Below are 16920 nucleotides of genomic sequence, written 5' to 3' on the forward strand. Positions count from 1 at the left end.
CACCGGTCAACGACCTTCTCTCACAAGGTCCCCTATTTTACCCAAATCCTCAGTGGCTAAACCTTGCAGCCTGGTTACTGATTGGATGAAAACCTATTCATACAACACTCAGGGCATAACAGGAGAAGAAAGGCAGCTAAATCCACTATAGCAAACTGGATTAAAAAAGCGATCGAGGAAGCCTATGTCAATCAACAGTTGGATCCACCGATCGCCTTAAAAGCTCACTCTACCAGATCCACATCAACTTCTTGGGCGCTTCTACGGAGCAGATTTGCAGGGCAGCTACATGGTCTTCCCTTCACACATTTTCTAAACATTATAGATTAGACTTATCGTCCATTAGGGATTTAGCCTTTGGTAGGAAAGTCCTACAAGCTATTGTCCCTCCCTAATAAAATATCGTTGGTATTCCTCCAATGCTGTCGTGGAAGGCGTATTGAGAAAATAGAATTAGTCCTTACCGGTAATTCGGTTTCTAGAAGCCTTCCACGACAGCACGAGTTTCCCTCCCTATGGATTCCATGTAACTGTCAGGTAACCATTTTTCCAGGAGATCTTGGTAAACACTGGGGATTGATGGTGGGGAGGGGCTTTTAACCTCTCTGTGTTCCTGTCCCCCGATAGGGCGTGGACAACATCCTCCAATGCTGTCGTGGAAGGCTTCTAGAAACCGAATTACCGGTAAGGACTAATTCTATTTTTTAATTTTATTCTTTTTTTTACAGCTTCTATGGTACCCGGGTCCGGAGGAGAGTCTCTTCTTCTCCAGACCCGGGTACCATTCGCACATTGAAACGCTTGGATTCTGCATGTACAGATGCAGTGATGCGGATTCCATGCAGTCCAATGCAAGTCAATGGCGGCGAAAACACAGCGATTCCGCAAAATAATTGGTAATGCTGCGGATTTTTCCGCAATGATAATCCGCAGCGGAAAATTCCGCAGCATGTGCACAGCACATGCGGATTATCATTGGGGAACATGGCAGACCTTCTACCAAGCGTTTTTTAAGCGTTTCTGCAGCGGAATTGCCACTGCGGAAACGCTTAAAAAACGCATAGTGGGCTCACAGCCTAAAAAAAATTATTTTAATTATTATAATTAATATATTAATATTGTGACAAATTAATTTCACGTGAACTATCATATGATCTATCACAGGGCATCATGTGACATTTGATACATCAGGTGTGTGTGTGTGGGGGGGGGCCGCGCCTTCTAAACTGCCTGGGGCCCTTGCTACTCTTAATCCACCCCTGGGTACATAGAGTCGACTTACCTTTCCACGATCAACAACCCTCAAATGGAATGTTGGCTCTGCAGCTCCTATAATGTGTGTGATGTCATAATGCAAGGGGGCGGAGCCAGAAACTGCAACATTCCGTGACATCATCAGCAGGAGCAACAGCTGTTATTTAAAGGGACCAGACCAAGCCATGAAACCAATTCATTACCACATAGATGAAATGGACTCTAGCTATCCACCTTGGCCTCTGAAACCTTTTACAAAATGCCACAATGTCGTTATTGCAATACAATGTAATTCCAGAGTAGTTTCTATTAATTTGAATAGTGATAAAATTCCACAATAATAACCCATATATCCCAGTAATACGGAAGATAAGATTATATGGATCGTTGGATGTGGAGCCGGATACACTACTGTAGGATAAATGGCCAGTAAATAGGAGAGGACACTATAGACAATGTTACTATATACCAGGGATGGGCAATTCATTTTCCCGACGGGTTACATTGTTGTGGGGGGGCTGAACTAATAGATTGAAACTAATTCTTCTCAATATTAATATTAGCATTTTAATTACAATTATTATTTTATATTATTTAATTGTATATATTACGTTATATAATATTATAGCACTTAATATTGAGCAGTATATTGTACTGTCATCTATTATATAGGTACTGTCAGGCCAGCCACCAGGAATTAGTACACCCCCTTCACTGGAACCAGTATCCTCAAAAATAAAATATGTAACAGCAGTAATAATATCCCTTAATTAGCCCCTACAATAATAATGTTCCACATCCTTGCCCCATGTCTCCATTCTGCCCCCAATGTCTCCATTCTGCCCCCATTGTCTCCATCCTGCCCCCATTGTCTCCATCCTGCCCCCATTGTCTCCATCCTGCCCCCATTGTCTCTGTCCTGCCCCCATTGTCTCCATCTTGCCCCCATTGTCTTCATCCTGCCCCCATGTCTCCATCCTGCCCCCGTTGTCTCTATCCTGCCCCATTGTCTCCATCCTACCCCCATTGTCTCTATCTGTCTCCATTCTGCCCCCCATGTCTCCATCCTGCCCCCATTATCTCCATCCTGCCCCCATTATCTCCATCCTGCCCCCATTATCTCCATCCTGCCCCCATTGTCTCCATCCTGCCCCATTGCCTCCATTTTGCCCCCATTGCCTCCATTTTGCCCCCAATGTCTCCATACTGCCCACAATGTCTCCATACTGCCCCCAATGTCTCCATTCTGCCCCAATGTCTCCATTCTGCCCCCAATGTCTCTATCTTGCCCCATTGTCTCCATCTTACCCCCATTGTCTCTATCTGTCTCCATCCTGCCCCCATTATCTCCATCCTGCCCCCATTGTCTCCATCCTGCCCCCCATTGTCTCCATCCTGCCCCATTCTCTCTATCCTGCCCCCATTGCCTCCATTTTTCCCCCAATGTCTCCATTCTGCCATGTCTCCATCCTGCCGCCATGTCTCCAACCTGCCATTTGTCTCCATTCTGCCCCCAATGTCTCCATTCTGCCTCCAATGTCTCCATTCTGCCCCCATTGTCTCCATCCTGCCCCCATTGTCTCTACCTGTCTCCATTCTGCCCCATGTCTTCCTCCTGCCCCCATGTCTTCATCCTGCCCCCATGTCTCCATCCTGCACACGTCTCTATCCTGCCCCCATTGTCTCCATCCTGCCCCCATTGTCTCCATCCTGCCCCCATTCTACCCCCAATGTCTCCATCCTGCACCCATGTCTCCATCCTGCCCCCATGTATCCATCCTGCCCCCATCCTGCCCCCATTGTCTCTATCTGTTTCCATTCTGCCCCCCATGTCTCCATTCTTCCACCAATGTCTCTATTCTGCCCCCAATGTCTCTTTTCTGCCCCCAATGTCTTCATCCTGCCCCCATGTCTCCATCCTGCACCCATGTCTCCATCCTGCCCCCATTATCTCCATCCTGCACCCATGTCTCCATCCTGCCCCCATTATCTCCATCCTGCCTCCCATTGTCTCCATCATGCCCCATTGTCTCTATCCTGGCTCCATTGTCTCCATTCTGCCCCCATGTCTCCATTCTGCCCCCATGTCTTCATCCTGCCCTCATGTCTCCAACCTGCCATTTGTCTCCATCCTGCCCCATGTCTCCATTTTTTTCCATTCTGCCCCCAATGTCTCCATTCTGTCCGCAATGTCTCCATTCTGCCCCCATTGCCTCTACCTGTCTCTATTCTGCCCCCCATGTCTCCATTCTGCCCCATGTCTTCATCCTGCCCCCATGTCTCCATCCTGCCTCCATTGTCTCCATTCTGCCCCATGTCTCCATTCTGCCCCTAATGTCTCTTTTCTGCCCCCAATGTCTTCATCCTGCCCCATGTCTTCTTCCTGCCCCCATGTCTCCATTCTGCACCAATGTCTCCATCCTGCCCCCCATTGTCTCCATCCTGCTCCCCCATTGTCTCCATCCTGCCCCATGTCTCCATTTGTTTCCATTCTGCCCCCAATGTCTGCATTCTGTCCCCAGTGTCTCCATCCTGCCCCCATTATCTCCATCCTGCCCCCACTGTCTCCATCCTGCCCCCCATTGTCTCCATCCTGTCCCATTGTCTCTATCCTGGCCCCATTGTCTCCATTTTGCCCCCATGTCTCCATTCTGCCCCCATGTCTTCATCCTGCCCTCATGTCTCCAACCTGCCATTTGTCTCCATCCTGCCCCATGTCTCCATTTGTTTCCATTCTGCCCCCAATGTCTCCATTCTGTCCCCAGTGTCTCCATTCAGCCCCCATTGTCTCTACCTGTCTCCATTCTGCCCCCAATGTCTCAATTCTGCCACATGTCTTCATCCTGCCCCCATGTCTCCATCCTGCACCCATGTATCCATCCTGCGTCCATAGTCTCCATTCTGCCCCCATTGTCTCCATCCTGCCCCCATTGTCTCTGTCTCCATTCTGCCCCTAATGTCTCCATTCTGCCCCTAATGTCTCTTTTCTGCCCCTAATGTCTTCATCCTGCCCCCATGTCTCCATCCTGCCCCCCATTGTCTCCATCCTGCCCCCCATTGTCTCCATCCTGCCCCCCATTGTCTCTATCCTGCCCCCCATGTCTCCATTTTGCCCCCAATGTCTCCATTCTGCCCCATGTCTTCATCCTGCCCCCATGTCTCCAACCTGCACCCATGTATTCATTCTGCCCCCATTGTCTCCATCCTGCCCCCATTGTCTCTATATGTCTCCATTCTGCCCCTAATGTCTCCATTCTGCCCCCAATGTCTTCATCCTGCCCCATGTCTTCCTCCTGCCCCCATGTCTTCATCCTGCCCCCATGTCTTCATCCTGCCCCAATGTCTCCATTCTGCCCCAATGTCTCCATTCTGCCCCCAATGTCTCCATTTGTCTCCATCCTGCCCCCATGTGTCTATATTATGCCCCTATGTCACTCCATCGTGCCCCCATGTCTCTCCATTATGCCCCCATGTCTTTCCATCGTGCTACCATGTCTCTCCATCATGCCCCCATATTTCCATCCTATCCCATGGTGCAGCTTTACAAAAAAAAGGTCAGTGACGTCATATGCCGGAGACGTGTGCGAAGACGTCAGCTAAGGTCCTATGATTGGCTGGCCACTGGCACAGCAATAGATTTCAAGTGAACGTGCGTCCGAGGATGCATGGTCAGTAACTGAAATGGCCGTTACCCCGCTGGGGCCCAGCGAACAGAAGAATGGGACCCGACTGGGCCCCTCTGCTCACCGGGTTCCATACTCCAGTAAGGGCAGTAATGCCCTGATGGCGGCCCTGTCTGTATCCATATGCTATGCTCCTTCAGAGTGATGGCACAATAAAACTGCTCACTTGACAACTTGCATGTCTATCATTAGGATTTTAAAATAGCCGTCCATGTTTCAGGAGACCCAGGGCATGCCATGTACTAGCCACTGCTCTGTTCCTATCTAGTATAAGACAGAAGGAACACAAATTATTACATCCTCATATGGGAAAGGGGTCAAAGCCCTTCTTTGGCTGCCTCCATGCTATTCACACTCTTGATTTGATGTTCATACTGTATATCATATCTATCACAAATTCTTCAGTGATCACTTTCCTTTAAGCTGAACAGCATGGTGGCTCAGTGGTTAGCACTGTTGCTTTGCAGCGCTGGGGTCCTTGGTTCAAATCTCACCAAGGACAACATCTGCAAGGAGTTTGTATGTTCTCCTCATTTTTGCGTGGGTTTCCTCCTGGTACTTTGGTTTCTTCTCACACTCCAAAGATATTTAGATAGTGTGCAGCAATGGGGACAGTGATGATAATGTCTGTAAAGTGCTGTAAAATTATAGGGGTTGTACAGCCTTAGGCTACAAGTCTGCAGTTTCTCTATATGAATGCAGACTTGTGAATCCACACTGTGCACTAACCACACATACTTTCAGACACATTCCTACTAGACTGTATCTAGCTCACTCAGTCTAGTCGGGAATGACTGTGTTAAGGGATGGACCAGCTGCCATATTTCCCCTGAAGACATCAATGCTGCTGTGGTACAGAATGTGAATAATGTTTTGTTCCTAATATGTTTCCTTGTGGGCTGCAGTATTAACTAACGATCACAAGATGTCACTGTTTAGAATGTAGGTGAAGGGTGAAGTTTGCCCGGTAACACAGCCTGCATAGAGACAGTATGAGAGTTAATTAAGTGTGAGGACAGCCCATAGTGGGTGGGCACTTTGGGAATCTCTGGTTAGTGTGAGGAACAGGAAGTAGAGTTCAGTCAGTAGTTGTGCAGTACAGCAGAAACCAGCAGGTGCTATAAGGGTTGCTAGGGTAGATTTGGGCCTAGTATCCCAAACAGTGGATCTCCAAAACATCCCTCCGCAAGAGTCTCATTAGCCGGCCTAGGAACCTCAAGATAGTCGTCAGGGGGCCTGGGTGCACAATCTGTCTGCGAGGCTGGAGAAGAAGTCAGGACTCAAGTTCTCAAAGGCCGAGTGAAATGGGATCCAGATATACTGTCAATTGTGTTGAAGGATCCCTGGGGCTAGAGAAGAAATCAGCAGGGATTCTTCACCTAGATTGGGAACCAGGGCTGAAGTTGTATCTGGTACCTGTGGGAAAGATGACATAACATTCTGTTGGGCCTTATCCTTTATACCTGCCTATAAATACTGTAAATACTGCCAGTTACCAAGTAAAGTTCTGGTTGTTTATATGAACCCTGTGTCCTCTGAATTGATTGCTACCCTGGTTCCAGAAGACGGATTCCTGGAATCAGAAGAGGACAGCTGGCCAGAAGTAAGTGGGAGACACCACATACACAGCAGCACACCAGAACGAGGACACACTATATCTGTAGGGTGCCAAGGCGAGCAGGGGCTACAGCTCGCCCATGACTACCTCACTTGAGCACCTTACAACTGCATGTATGCAAAATTGTGCTCCGTGGGCTATGTGAGGATTCACAAGTCTGCAGTCACATAGAGTGATTTTAGACTTGTAGCCTAAGGTCAGACAATCCCTTTAATGGTGATATATAGGCAAGCAAAATGAATATAAACATATCTATTTTGCAGTGAAATCTAGAACACTGCACACTGCTTGGTACGATGTCACATACATGTAAATTGAGAAATCTATGTCCTTGTCTTCTAGGTCAAACTGCTTTGCATATAGCAATTGAAAGACGACAAAATAAGATTGTTAAGTATCTTCTGGATAAAGGTGCTAATGTAAATGTACGCGCCCAGGGACTGTTCTTTAACCCAAAGAGTAGAAATTATGGATTTTATTTTGGTAAGTAACACATTTATGAGGTCACTAATGTAATCAGTACTAATTCTAGTAGACGTAAGGTTATGTATACGTTGTGTCGGATGTTGTGTTGGTGCCATTGTTGGTAATGACAAGTTTCACAGACTGTCCAGGTATAAAGTGCCAAATTTACCTTTATCTATGATTCCACTAATATACAGTACAGACCAAAAGTTTGGACACACCTTCTCATTTAAAGATTTTTCTGTATTTTCATAACTATGAAAATTGTACATTCACACTGAAGGCATCAAAACTATGAATTAACACATGTGGAATTATATACTTAACAAAAAATGTGTGAAACAACTGAAAATATGTCTTATATTCTAGGTTCTTCAAAGTAGCCACCTTTTGCTTTGATGACTGCTTTGCACAATCTTGGCATTCTCTTGATGAGCTTCAAGAGGTAGTCATCGGAAATGGTCTTCCAACAATCTTGAAGGAGCTCCCAGAGATGCTTAGCACTTGTTGGCCCTTTTGCCTTCACTTAGCGGTCCAGCTCACCCCAAACCATCTCGATTGGGTTCAGGTCTGGTGACTGTGGAGGCCAGGTCATCTGGCGTAGCAACCCATCACTCTCCTTCTTGGTCAAATAGCCCTTACACAGCCTGGAGGTGTGTTTGGGGTCATTGTCCTGTTGAAAAAAAAATGATGGTCCAACTAAATGCAAACTGGATGGAATAGCATGCCGCTGCAAGATGCTGTGGTAGCCATGCTGGTTCAGTATGCCTTCAATTTTGAATAAATCCCCAACAGTGTCACCAGCAAAGCACCCCACACCATCACACCTCCTCCTCCATGATTCACGGTGGGAACCAGGCATGTAGAGTCCATCCGTTCACCTTTTCTGCGTCGCACAAAGACACAGTGGTTGGAACCAAAGATCTCAAATTTGGACTCATCAGACCAAAGCACAGATTTTCACTGGTCTAATGTCCATTCCTTCTGTTCTTTAGCCCAAACAAGTCTCTTCTGCTTGTTGCCTGTCCTTAGCAGTGGTTTCCTAGCAGCTATTTTACCATGAAGGCCTGCTGCACAAAGTCTCCTCTTAACAGTTGTTGTAGAGATGTATCTGCTGCTAGAACTCTGTGTGGCATTGACCTGGTCTCTAATCTGAGCTGCTGTTAACCTGCGATTTCTGAGGCTGGTGACTCGGATAAACTTATCCTCAGAAGCAGAGGTGACTCTTGGTCTTCCTTTCCTGGGGCTTTCCTCATGTGAGCCAGTTTCTTTGCAGCGTTTCATAGTTTTTGCAACTGCACTTGGGGACACTTTCAAAGTTTGCCCAATTTTTCGGACTAACTGACCTTCATTTTTTCTTGCCATAATACAAATTCTAACAGTATATAATTCCACATGTGTTAATTCATAGTTTTGATGCCTTCAGTGTGAATGTACAATTTTCAAAGTCATGAAAAATCTTTAAATGAGGTGTGTCCAAACTTTTGGTCTGTACTGTACCAGCATCTTTAATGCGAAGGTTTATTCTGTGTGTCACATAAATAAAATGAACACTTGCCTATCTAGGCTATAAGTAAACTTTAAGCCTGCCATGTTGTAAACAGATCTTATTATTATTATTTATTTATATAGCATAGCACCATTGATTCTATGGTGCTGTTCATGAGAAAGGATAACATACAAAATACACATATCACTTACAGTAAGCAAACTAACAATGATAGACTGGCACAGAGGGAAGAGGACCCTGCCCTTGAGGGCTTACATTCTACAGGATGGTGGAGAAAGAGACTGTTGGTTGGGGGGTTGCAGCAGTTCCGGTGGTGGTGAGAAAGCAGCAGTATGGAGACTGTAAGATTTTTTGAAGAGATGGGTTTTCAAGTACGGTCTGAAGGATCCGAATGTGGTGGCTAATCGGACATGTTGGGGTACAGAATTCCAGAGGATGGGGGATATTCGGGAGAAGTCTTGTAGGCAATTGGGTGAGGAAAAAATAAGTGTGGTGGAGAGAAGGAGGTCTTGGGAGGACCGGAGATTACGTGAGGGAAGATATCGGGAGATTAGTTCAGAGATGTACGGAGGAGAGAGGTTATGGATGGCTTTGTAGGTCAGTATTAGTAGTTTAAACTGGATACGCTGAGGAATTGGGAGCCAGTGAAGAGATCTGCAGAGGGGAGAAGTGGAGGAGTAGAGAGGAGAAAGATGAATTAGTAAGGCAGCAGAGTTAAGGACGGAGTTGAGAGGTGTGAGAGTGTTAGCAGGGAGGCCACAGAGGAGGGTGTTGCAGTAGTCGAGGCGGGAGATGATGAGGGCATTAACCAGCATTTTAGTAGATTGAGGATTTAGGAAAGGATGGATTCTGGAAATATTTTTGAGTGGAAGGCCATAGGAGTTGGAAAGAGCTTGAATGTGCGGTTTGAAGAACAGGGCAGAGTTGAGGGTTACTCCGAGGCAGTGGATATCCAGTACAGGGGAAAGCGTGATGCTGTTTATTGTGATAGTTAGATCAAGGAGGGAAGATACGTGAGATGGAGGAAAGATGATGAGTTCAGATTTGTCCACGTTGAGCTAGAGGAAGCGAGAGGAGGAGAATATGGCTGATAGATGCTCCGGTATTCTGGACAGTAGAGAGGTGACGTCTGGGCCAGAGAGGTAGATCTGAGTGTCATCAGTGTATAGGTTATACCGGAAGCCTTGGGACTTTATGAGTTGTCCCAGGCCAAGGTATAGATGGAGAAGAATAGGGGTCCTAGGACAGAGCCTTGAGGGACTCCTACAGAGAGAGGGTGGGATGAGGAGGTAGTGTGGGAGTGGGAGATGCTAGATGTGCGGTTGGAAAGATATGAGGAGATCCAAGATAGACAAGGTCTTTGATACCAAAGGAATAGAGGATCTGTATTAGGAGGCAGTGGTCAACCATGTCGAAGGCAGAGGACAGGTCTAGAAGGAGGAGTATAGAGAATTGTCTGTTACCTTTGGCTGTAAGTAGGACATTGGTAATCCTTATAGACCCAAACCAGTAATTATACGCATTTATACCTAGAAGACATGTACTGTACACCTATATAGATAAAAGTCAGACACAAGACCTCCTGAGCTCCACTAAACAGTATGACGGGCGGTGCTGTTATACTCCATACACTGTTTACATCCAGTCATCAATATCAAAGAGGTGGAAAACCTAATTTAGTCTTGATTCTAATGCACTGTTTTAGAAAAAAATCTGGACTATTGTTACCTTTTTTTCTTATAATTACATTGCAACCATTGTTGTCATCATTGCATGTGCGGGAGAAAAGATCAAAGAAGTTAAAGGGAACCTGTCACCAAGAAAACGCTATTAACCTGCAGATATAGAGTTAATATGCAGGTTAATAACGTTACGTTACTAACCTGCCCAGTGCGCGCACTTAGTCGAACGCTGCGGGGAGAAAATTAACTTTATACCCCCCCATCAGCGTTTCGGTTTCAGCCCCCTGCCCTGACTGACAGCCGGCCCCAATGCAGAGCGAGTGTCAGTCAGGGTTGGGAGTGCAGTTACAGCTCTGTAGACTGAACCAGCGCTGGTGCCGCCCCCGTGACTAAAACCAGAACGATGCCGGGGGGAATAAAGTTAATTTTCTCCCTGCAGCGTTTAGCTAAGTGCAGGCAGGTCAATAACACTTTTAACCGGCAGATTAACCCCATATCTACAGGTTAATAGCGTTTTTTCTAGTGATGGGTTCCCTTTAAATAGCTAATTTGTGTAAACCCATAAGAAATAAATCCTAGTTCCAAACAATTGGCTCTAGAATTAGTTCCATATGGGACCCATTTCTAAGTCCGAGCCCTGGCCTTCAGATCTTCTGGTGCCTTGTTCGGCCAGCCTGACCTTGCATTTATGTTTACAGGAGAGAATCCAATGTGCATTTACCAGTCTTTTTTATTTCAGTAGTCATTGACGAACTGTACTGTTGCGATTGTTAGGCCACGGCCCCACTCTCAGAATTTGGTCAGTATTCGGTCAGTATTTTTTCTCCGGAGTGGAAGCCAAAACCACGCGAGGAACAATCAGAGAAAAGATATAATAGAAACAAGTCACCAATTCTGCATTTATCACCCACTCCTGGGTTTGGCTCCCACTACTGAGAAAAAATACTGACCAAATACTGACCAACTGATAGTGGGGCCGTGGCTTTAGGCAAAATAATGGAGGCGGTGGATATATATATTATGTGCCCAATTCCTGCAGCCTTTATGTGATTAATATAAACACGATGGGGGAGATTTACAAAGCAAATGCACAGGAATTATTGTGCAATTTGCACCAGAAAACTAAATTTTGTGACCTGCACCATATTTATTATGTGTTTTAGACAATCTTTACACCTTGTGCGACAATTTGCTATGGGTTTACTGAAAGCGTGTGTGGATCAAAAGAAGGGGCATGACCTAATATGCGACATTGTGCACCAAAATCTTCGCTAAATATCCTAGAAAAAATAGGCCAACTAAGGGTATGTTCACACGTGGCATTTTTGAAGCATATTTTTGGTACCGGCAAAAATGCTGCAATTTACTTGAATGAGACTTCAAGAATTTCATGCGCACGCTTGGTTTATAGTTCTCTGCATTTTTTGAGTCTTGTGGGCATTTTTTGGAAATCCACAGCATATTAATTCTTTCAGCGTTTTTCACCCATTTTAACTAATAGAAAAAAAACACAAGTAAAAATGCGGCAAAAATGTACAAAAAAAGTCGCCAAAACGGTGGCAAAAACTCACATATTTTAAGCAGCATTTGGTTCAGAAAAAAACTATGCAAAAACACTGTGCGTGAATGTACCCTAAGAGGTGATGTAAATGTTAGTCAAAAGATAGATGATACATTTCTAAATAGTATATCTAGATATACTGATTACATCCATACTATACTACTAATACTGCTTCACATCAATAAAGGAATTGTAAATACGAGCCTTTTTATAGGAATTCCGACCACCTTTGCACTCACCAAAATCTAATTCACCCCTTTTCCTAAGATGTATGCAAGTTCTATTGGTGAGACCTGTAACTACTATACATTTAATTTTAATGCTTACCAGTTAGCTGTTTACAACCTCTTTAATATATAAGCAAAGACAAACAATGAAGCTGTTTTCAAATTACCACACTTTTAAAATTTTAGGTGAAACTCCTTTAGCTCTTGCTGCATGTACCAACCAAACAGGCGTGGTTAAATTGCTCATGGAAAATAGCAAGACCGAAGTCACCATCCAGGACTCCTTTGGAAATACTGTGCTCCATGCACTGGTTACTGTAACAGAGAATGCAAAACCTCACAATACATCTGTAATAAATATGTATGATAATATCATTCGCAGCTGTAGAAACAAGTGTTTTGAAAAAATTCAAAATAAAGAGGGCCTCACGCCAATGCAACTAGCAGCCAAGACAGGTAAATTAGAGGTAAGAATTGCAATTCCATTTACAAATCACAGAATCATATAATGTTAGAGTTGGAATGCACCTCCAGGGTCATCGTGTCCAACCCCCTGCTCAATGCAGGATTCACTAAACCATCTCAGACAGATGTCTGTTCAGCCTCTGTTTGGAGACTTCCATTGAAGGAGAACTCACCACCTCTTGTGGCCGCCTGTTCTACTCAGTGATCGCTCTCAATGTCAAAAAGTTTTTTCAAATATCTAATCTGCATCTTCTCCCTTTCAGTTTCATTCCATTGCTTCTCATTTCTCTATGTGCATATGAGAATAAGGATGATCCCTCTATCTACACTGTGACAGCCCTTCAGATATTTGTAGACAGCTATTAAGTCTCCTCTCAGTCTTCTTTTTTGCAAGCTAAACATTCCCACATCCTTTAACTGTTCCTTGTAGAACACAGTATGCAGTCCACTCACCATCTTGGTTGCTCTTCTCTGAACTTTCTCCAGTTTGTCAATGTCTTTTTTAAAATGTGGTGCCCAGAACTGGACACAGCATTCCAGATGAGGTCTGACCAAGGAGGAGTAGAGGGGGATAATCACTTCACGTGATCTAGACTCTATGCTTCTCTTAATACATCCCAGAACTGTGTTTGCCTTTTTTGTTGCTGCATCACACTGTTGACTCATGTGCAGTCTGTGATCTATTAGTATACCCAAGTCTTTTTCACGCATGCTATTGCTTAGTTATAGTCCTCTCATTTTGTAGATGTCATTTTCGTTTTTCTTGCCCAGATTTAGAATCTTGCATTCCTCCCTGTTAATTACCATTATATTAGTTGTTGCCCATTGTTCAAGGTTATCTAGATCCTTCTGAATCCTTTCTCTGTATTCTCTAGTGTTAGCTATCCTCCTAGCTTTGCATCGTCTGCAAATTTGATTAGCTTACCTTCAGTTCCCTTATCTAGATCATTTATAAAAATGTTGAACAACACTGGGGTAAGGACAGAGCCTTGTCGTACACAACTTGAAACACTCTTCCAATTGGATGTTGAACCATTAATTACCACTCTTTGTGTATGATCACTGAGCCAGTTATGAATCCACCTAACCGTAGCCTTGTCAATCCCATACTTGGTCATTTTTTCAATAAGGATAGTATGAGATACTTTATCAAATGATTTGCTGATGTCGAGATATTCTATATTTACCTCATTTACGTGATCCACCCAGTCAGTGAATCCATCATAGAAGGAAATTAGATTAGTTTGGCATGACTTATTTGCTACAAACCCATGCTGGCGCTGGTTAATTACTGTATACTTATCCAAGTATTTACATACATGCTGTTTAATAACTTGTTCAAAGATCTTTCCTGGTATAGAAGTAAGGCTCACTGGCCTGTAATTTCCTGGCTCCATCTTCTTTCCTTTTTTGAAGAAAGGGAAAACATTTGCCCTTCTCCAATTATTTGGGACTTCTCCTGTTCTTCAGGAATTTTCAAAGATTCTGGATAGTGGTTCTGCAATTTCTTCTGTTATCTCTTTCAGTACCCTAGGATGTAATTCATTTGGACCAGGAGATTTAAGTTAATTTAAATTAGCTAAGTGTTCCCTCACAATTTCTCTGTTTATCGATATTGTGGATTATTTTTTTCCTTCGATAGCACAGTGAAGATCAGTTGATGTTACTTAATTTTGATAGTTGATGTTGCTTTCTTAGAGAACACAGATGAAAAATAGGAATTTTAAAAGTTCGACCTCCTCAACCTCATTTTTGATCACTTCACCCTTTTCATCCTGTAAAAATCCTATAGTATCTTTGATTTTTCTTTTGCATTTGACATACCCCCAAAATCCTTTTTTATTGCTTTTGGGCTCTCTTACAAGTCTCACTTCATTACTGGTTTTAGCTCTTTTAACGCTTGCCCTGCATTACCTGCAGACAGCATTATATTCTTCTTTAGATGTTTCCCACTCTTTCCATTTGATATACATTTCTTTTTTCCTTTTTAGCAAGTGTTTAAGTTCTGTTTCCAACCATCCGGGTCTCTGTAAATGCTTTGAAATATCCCATCCATCTTGGACATTTCTGTCCTTTAGAACAGGGGTCCCCAACCACCGGTCCGCAGACCAGGACCGGGCCGTTGTTTTGTTTTTTTTTCGGTCCATGCCGCCACCGCAGACAATCACTAAACATTGACAGTGTGCTCTGCTCTGCGGCGGCTCAGAGCACACTGTGTGGGGTGGATGCTGCCCGCCGTTCTAGACTCCCGCAGGGTAGACCGGTAGAGGACCTGTGATGACATCTAGGTCACATGACTGTGATGTCACCACAGGTCCTGAAGCTGGATGAAGTGAATGCAGCTGAAGAGCAGCTGTCAGGACACAGCTGCCCTGTCCTGCTGTAGGGCGTGACGGGGCCTCAGTGACGCAGCTCGCGGCACAGCACATTATGTGGGGCTCCTGGTATAGCTCCTGATGGGGACCTGCTCTACACTGTATGATAAGCATGCACTAAACTCCAAATCCCTCCATAACCCCGCCCCACCCCGCCATGGAAAAATGGTCTTACTTGAAGCCGGTCCCTGGTGCAAAAAAGGTTGGAGACCACAACTTTAGAACATCCAGCCATTGGACTTTTCCTACCCTCTTTCTGAGTCCATTAAAATCTGCCTTTCTGAAGTCCAACCTTAACGTCTGAGTCCTCGCAGGTCTTCCTCCTCTTGTAATCCAGAATTCGAGGATAGCATGATCCTAAATTCCCAGCCACCTTTACTTTCTCACCCATTGCCACCCTGTTGGTAAGAATTAGGTCCAAGATGGCAGATCCTCTTGTTCTCTCTTCTAAGAAGATAAGAATTTTCTGGACCCATTACTTTGCCTGAGAAAGATTCCCAACAAATATCTGGATAGTTAAAATCTCCCATGACCTCCCATGATCACAAAGTACAAAATAAATCTTACCACCCAAATGTCTTAGATCTCAAGGGATGGTCCCCACTTTTCTTTCAAATACCTATTACACTTTTTTCATTCGCATATACACATAATATTATTCTGATTTATTTTATTTATTCAGATGTTAAAATATATTCTAAGTAGAGAAATAAAGGACGAAGAAAACAGACTCTTGTCTAGAATGTTCACAGACTGGGCCTACGGACCTGTCTCCTCTTCTCTTTATGACTTGCAAGATGTGGATACTTCTTCACAAAACTCTATTCTGGAAATGGTCGTCTACAATACACGCATTAAAGTGAGTGCTGGTACTGAAGCTTTTTTTACACTGACTATAATTATAAATGCCATTACATGTTTTAAACAGATCTTTATAGACTCAAACTAATTATTGAGATCATTTACGTCACGTGAACACGTAAAGTATTTGGTGATTTTTTTTTTACCTCAGTATTTGTAAGCCAAAACCAGGAGTGGATAAAAAATCCAGAAGTGGTGACATGTTTCTATTATACTTTTTCCTCTGATTGTTCCACTCCTGGTTTTGGCTTACAAATACTAATGTAAAAAACTCACAAAATACTCACCATGTGCATGAGGCCTTATACATGGAATATAACTGTCAGACATAGTTAAATAAATCTCTAGAGTCAATTCTGTGATGAATTGTCAAGTAACATAAGTTCGCTTGCTGATCTAAGTGGTTTATGAACAAAGTGGGAGTTAAAAAACGGGAGTTGTTGAAGTTGAATGTGAATCCATGGGCTTATTGAGTGCTAGGTTTTGTTTGTACCATTTTTTATCTTGTGTAGTGTGTGTTGTAGTGTGTGTTGTAGCTACTGCCTTTATTTAAAACTCTTCTTTTACTGTGTACTTAATGAGGAGTAGGCGTTACCTAATTATTCTCAGGTTCTTTAATTAATCCATTAAACTCATTCTGCACTTGCTCAGCCAGGGCTTGCTAATTTAAGTGATTTGTGAATAAAGCAGGAGTTAAACAATGGGAGTTGAAAACAGGAGTATGTAATAACAAATAATATGTGGTGTTCTGTTTTACTAAAGACAGAAGTTCTAAAACTAACCTGATTAGTTTTTATGAAGTGCTGAGTTGAAACCTGGACAGAGAGGTAGCTGTGGATATAGTGATTTTGGACTTTGCACTGGCGTTTGACACACAGGCTTAGAAAGTAAGGTTTGTAATTGGATCGAAAACTGACTCAAACACCACACCCAGAGAGTTGTGCTGAATGACAGCTGCTCTGAATGGTCTTCGATTATAAGTGATGTACTCCAAGGTTCAGTGCTGGGTCTGTGATTATTCAACTTATTTATTAATCATATAGAAGACTGGATTAATAGTGTTGTTTCTATTTTTGCAGATGACACTAAGCTATGAAGTATAGTGCAGTCTATAGAAGATGTTCATAAGTTTCAGGTTGACATGGATAAGCTGAGTATTTGGGCATCCACTTAGAAAAATGAGGTTCAATATGGATAAATGTAAAATTAGGAATCTTGG

General features: G+C 43.7%; 1 protein-coding gene across 1 annotated transcript in view; it reads left to right on the forward strand.

Annotated features, from left to right (window-relative positions):
• LOC141234697 (transient receptor potential cation channel subfamily V member 3-like) overlaps nt 1–16920 on the forward strand; it is a 124945-nt gene that overhangs the window by 57079 nt on the left and 50946 nt on the right. The window contains exons 5-7 of the mRNA XM_073668034.1: nt 6898–7038; nt 12187–12467; nt 15523–15699. Coding sequence (XP_073524135.1) covers nt 6898–7038; nt 12187–12467; nt 15523–15699 — 599 coding nt within the window. The remainder of the gene's footprint in view (nt 1–6897; nt 7039–12186; nt 12468–15522; nt 15700–16920) is intronic.

The sequence above is a fragment of the Phyllobates terribilis genome, unplaced genomic scaffold, assembly GCF_046119375.1.
Source record: "Phyllobates terribilis strain yellow unplaced genomic scaffold, ASM4611937v1 Scaffold_2__4_contigs__length_985480577, whole genome shotgun sequence".
NCBI lineage: Eukaryota > Metazoa > Chordata > Amphibia > Anura > Dendrobatidae > Phyllobates > Phyllobates terribilis.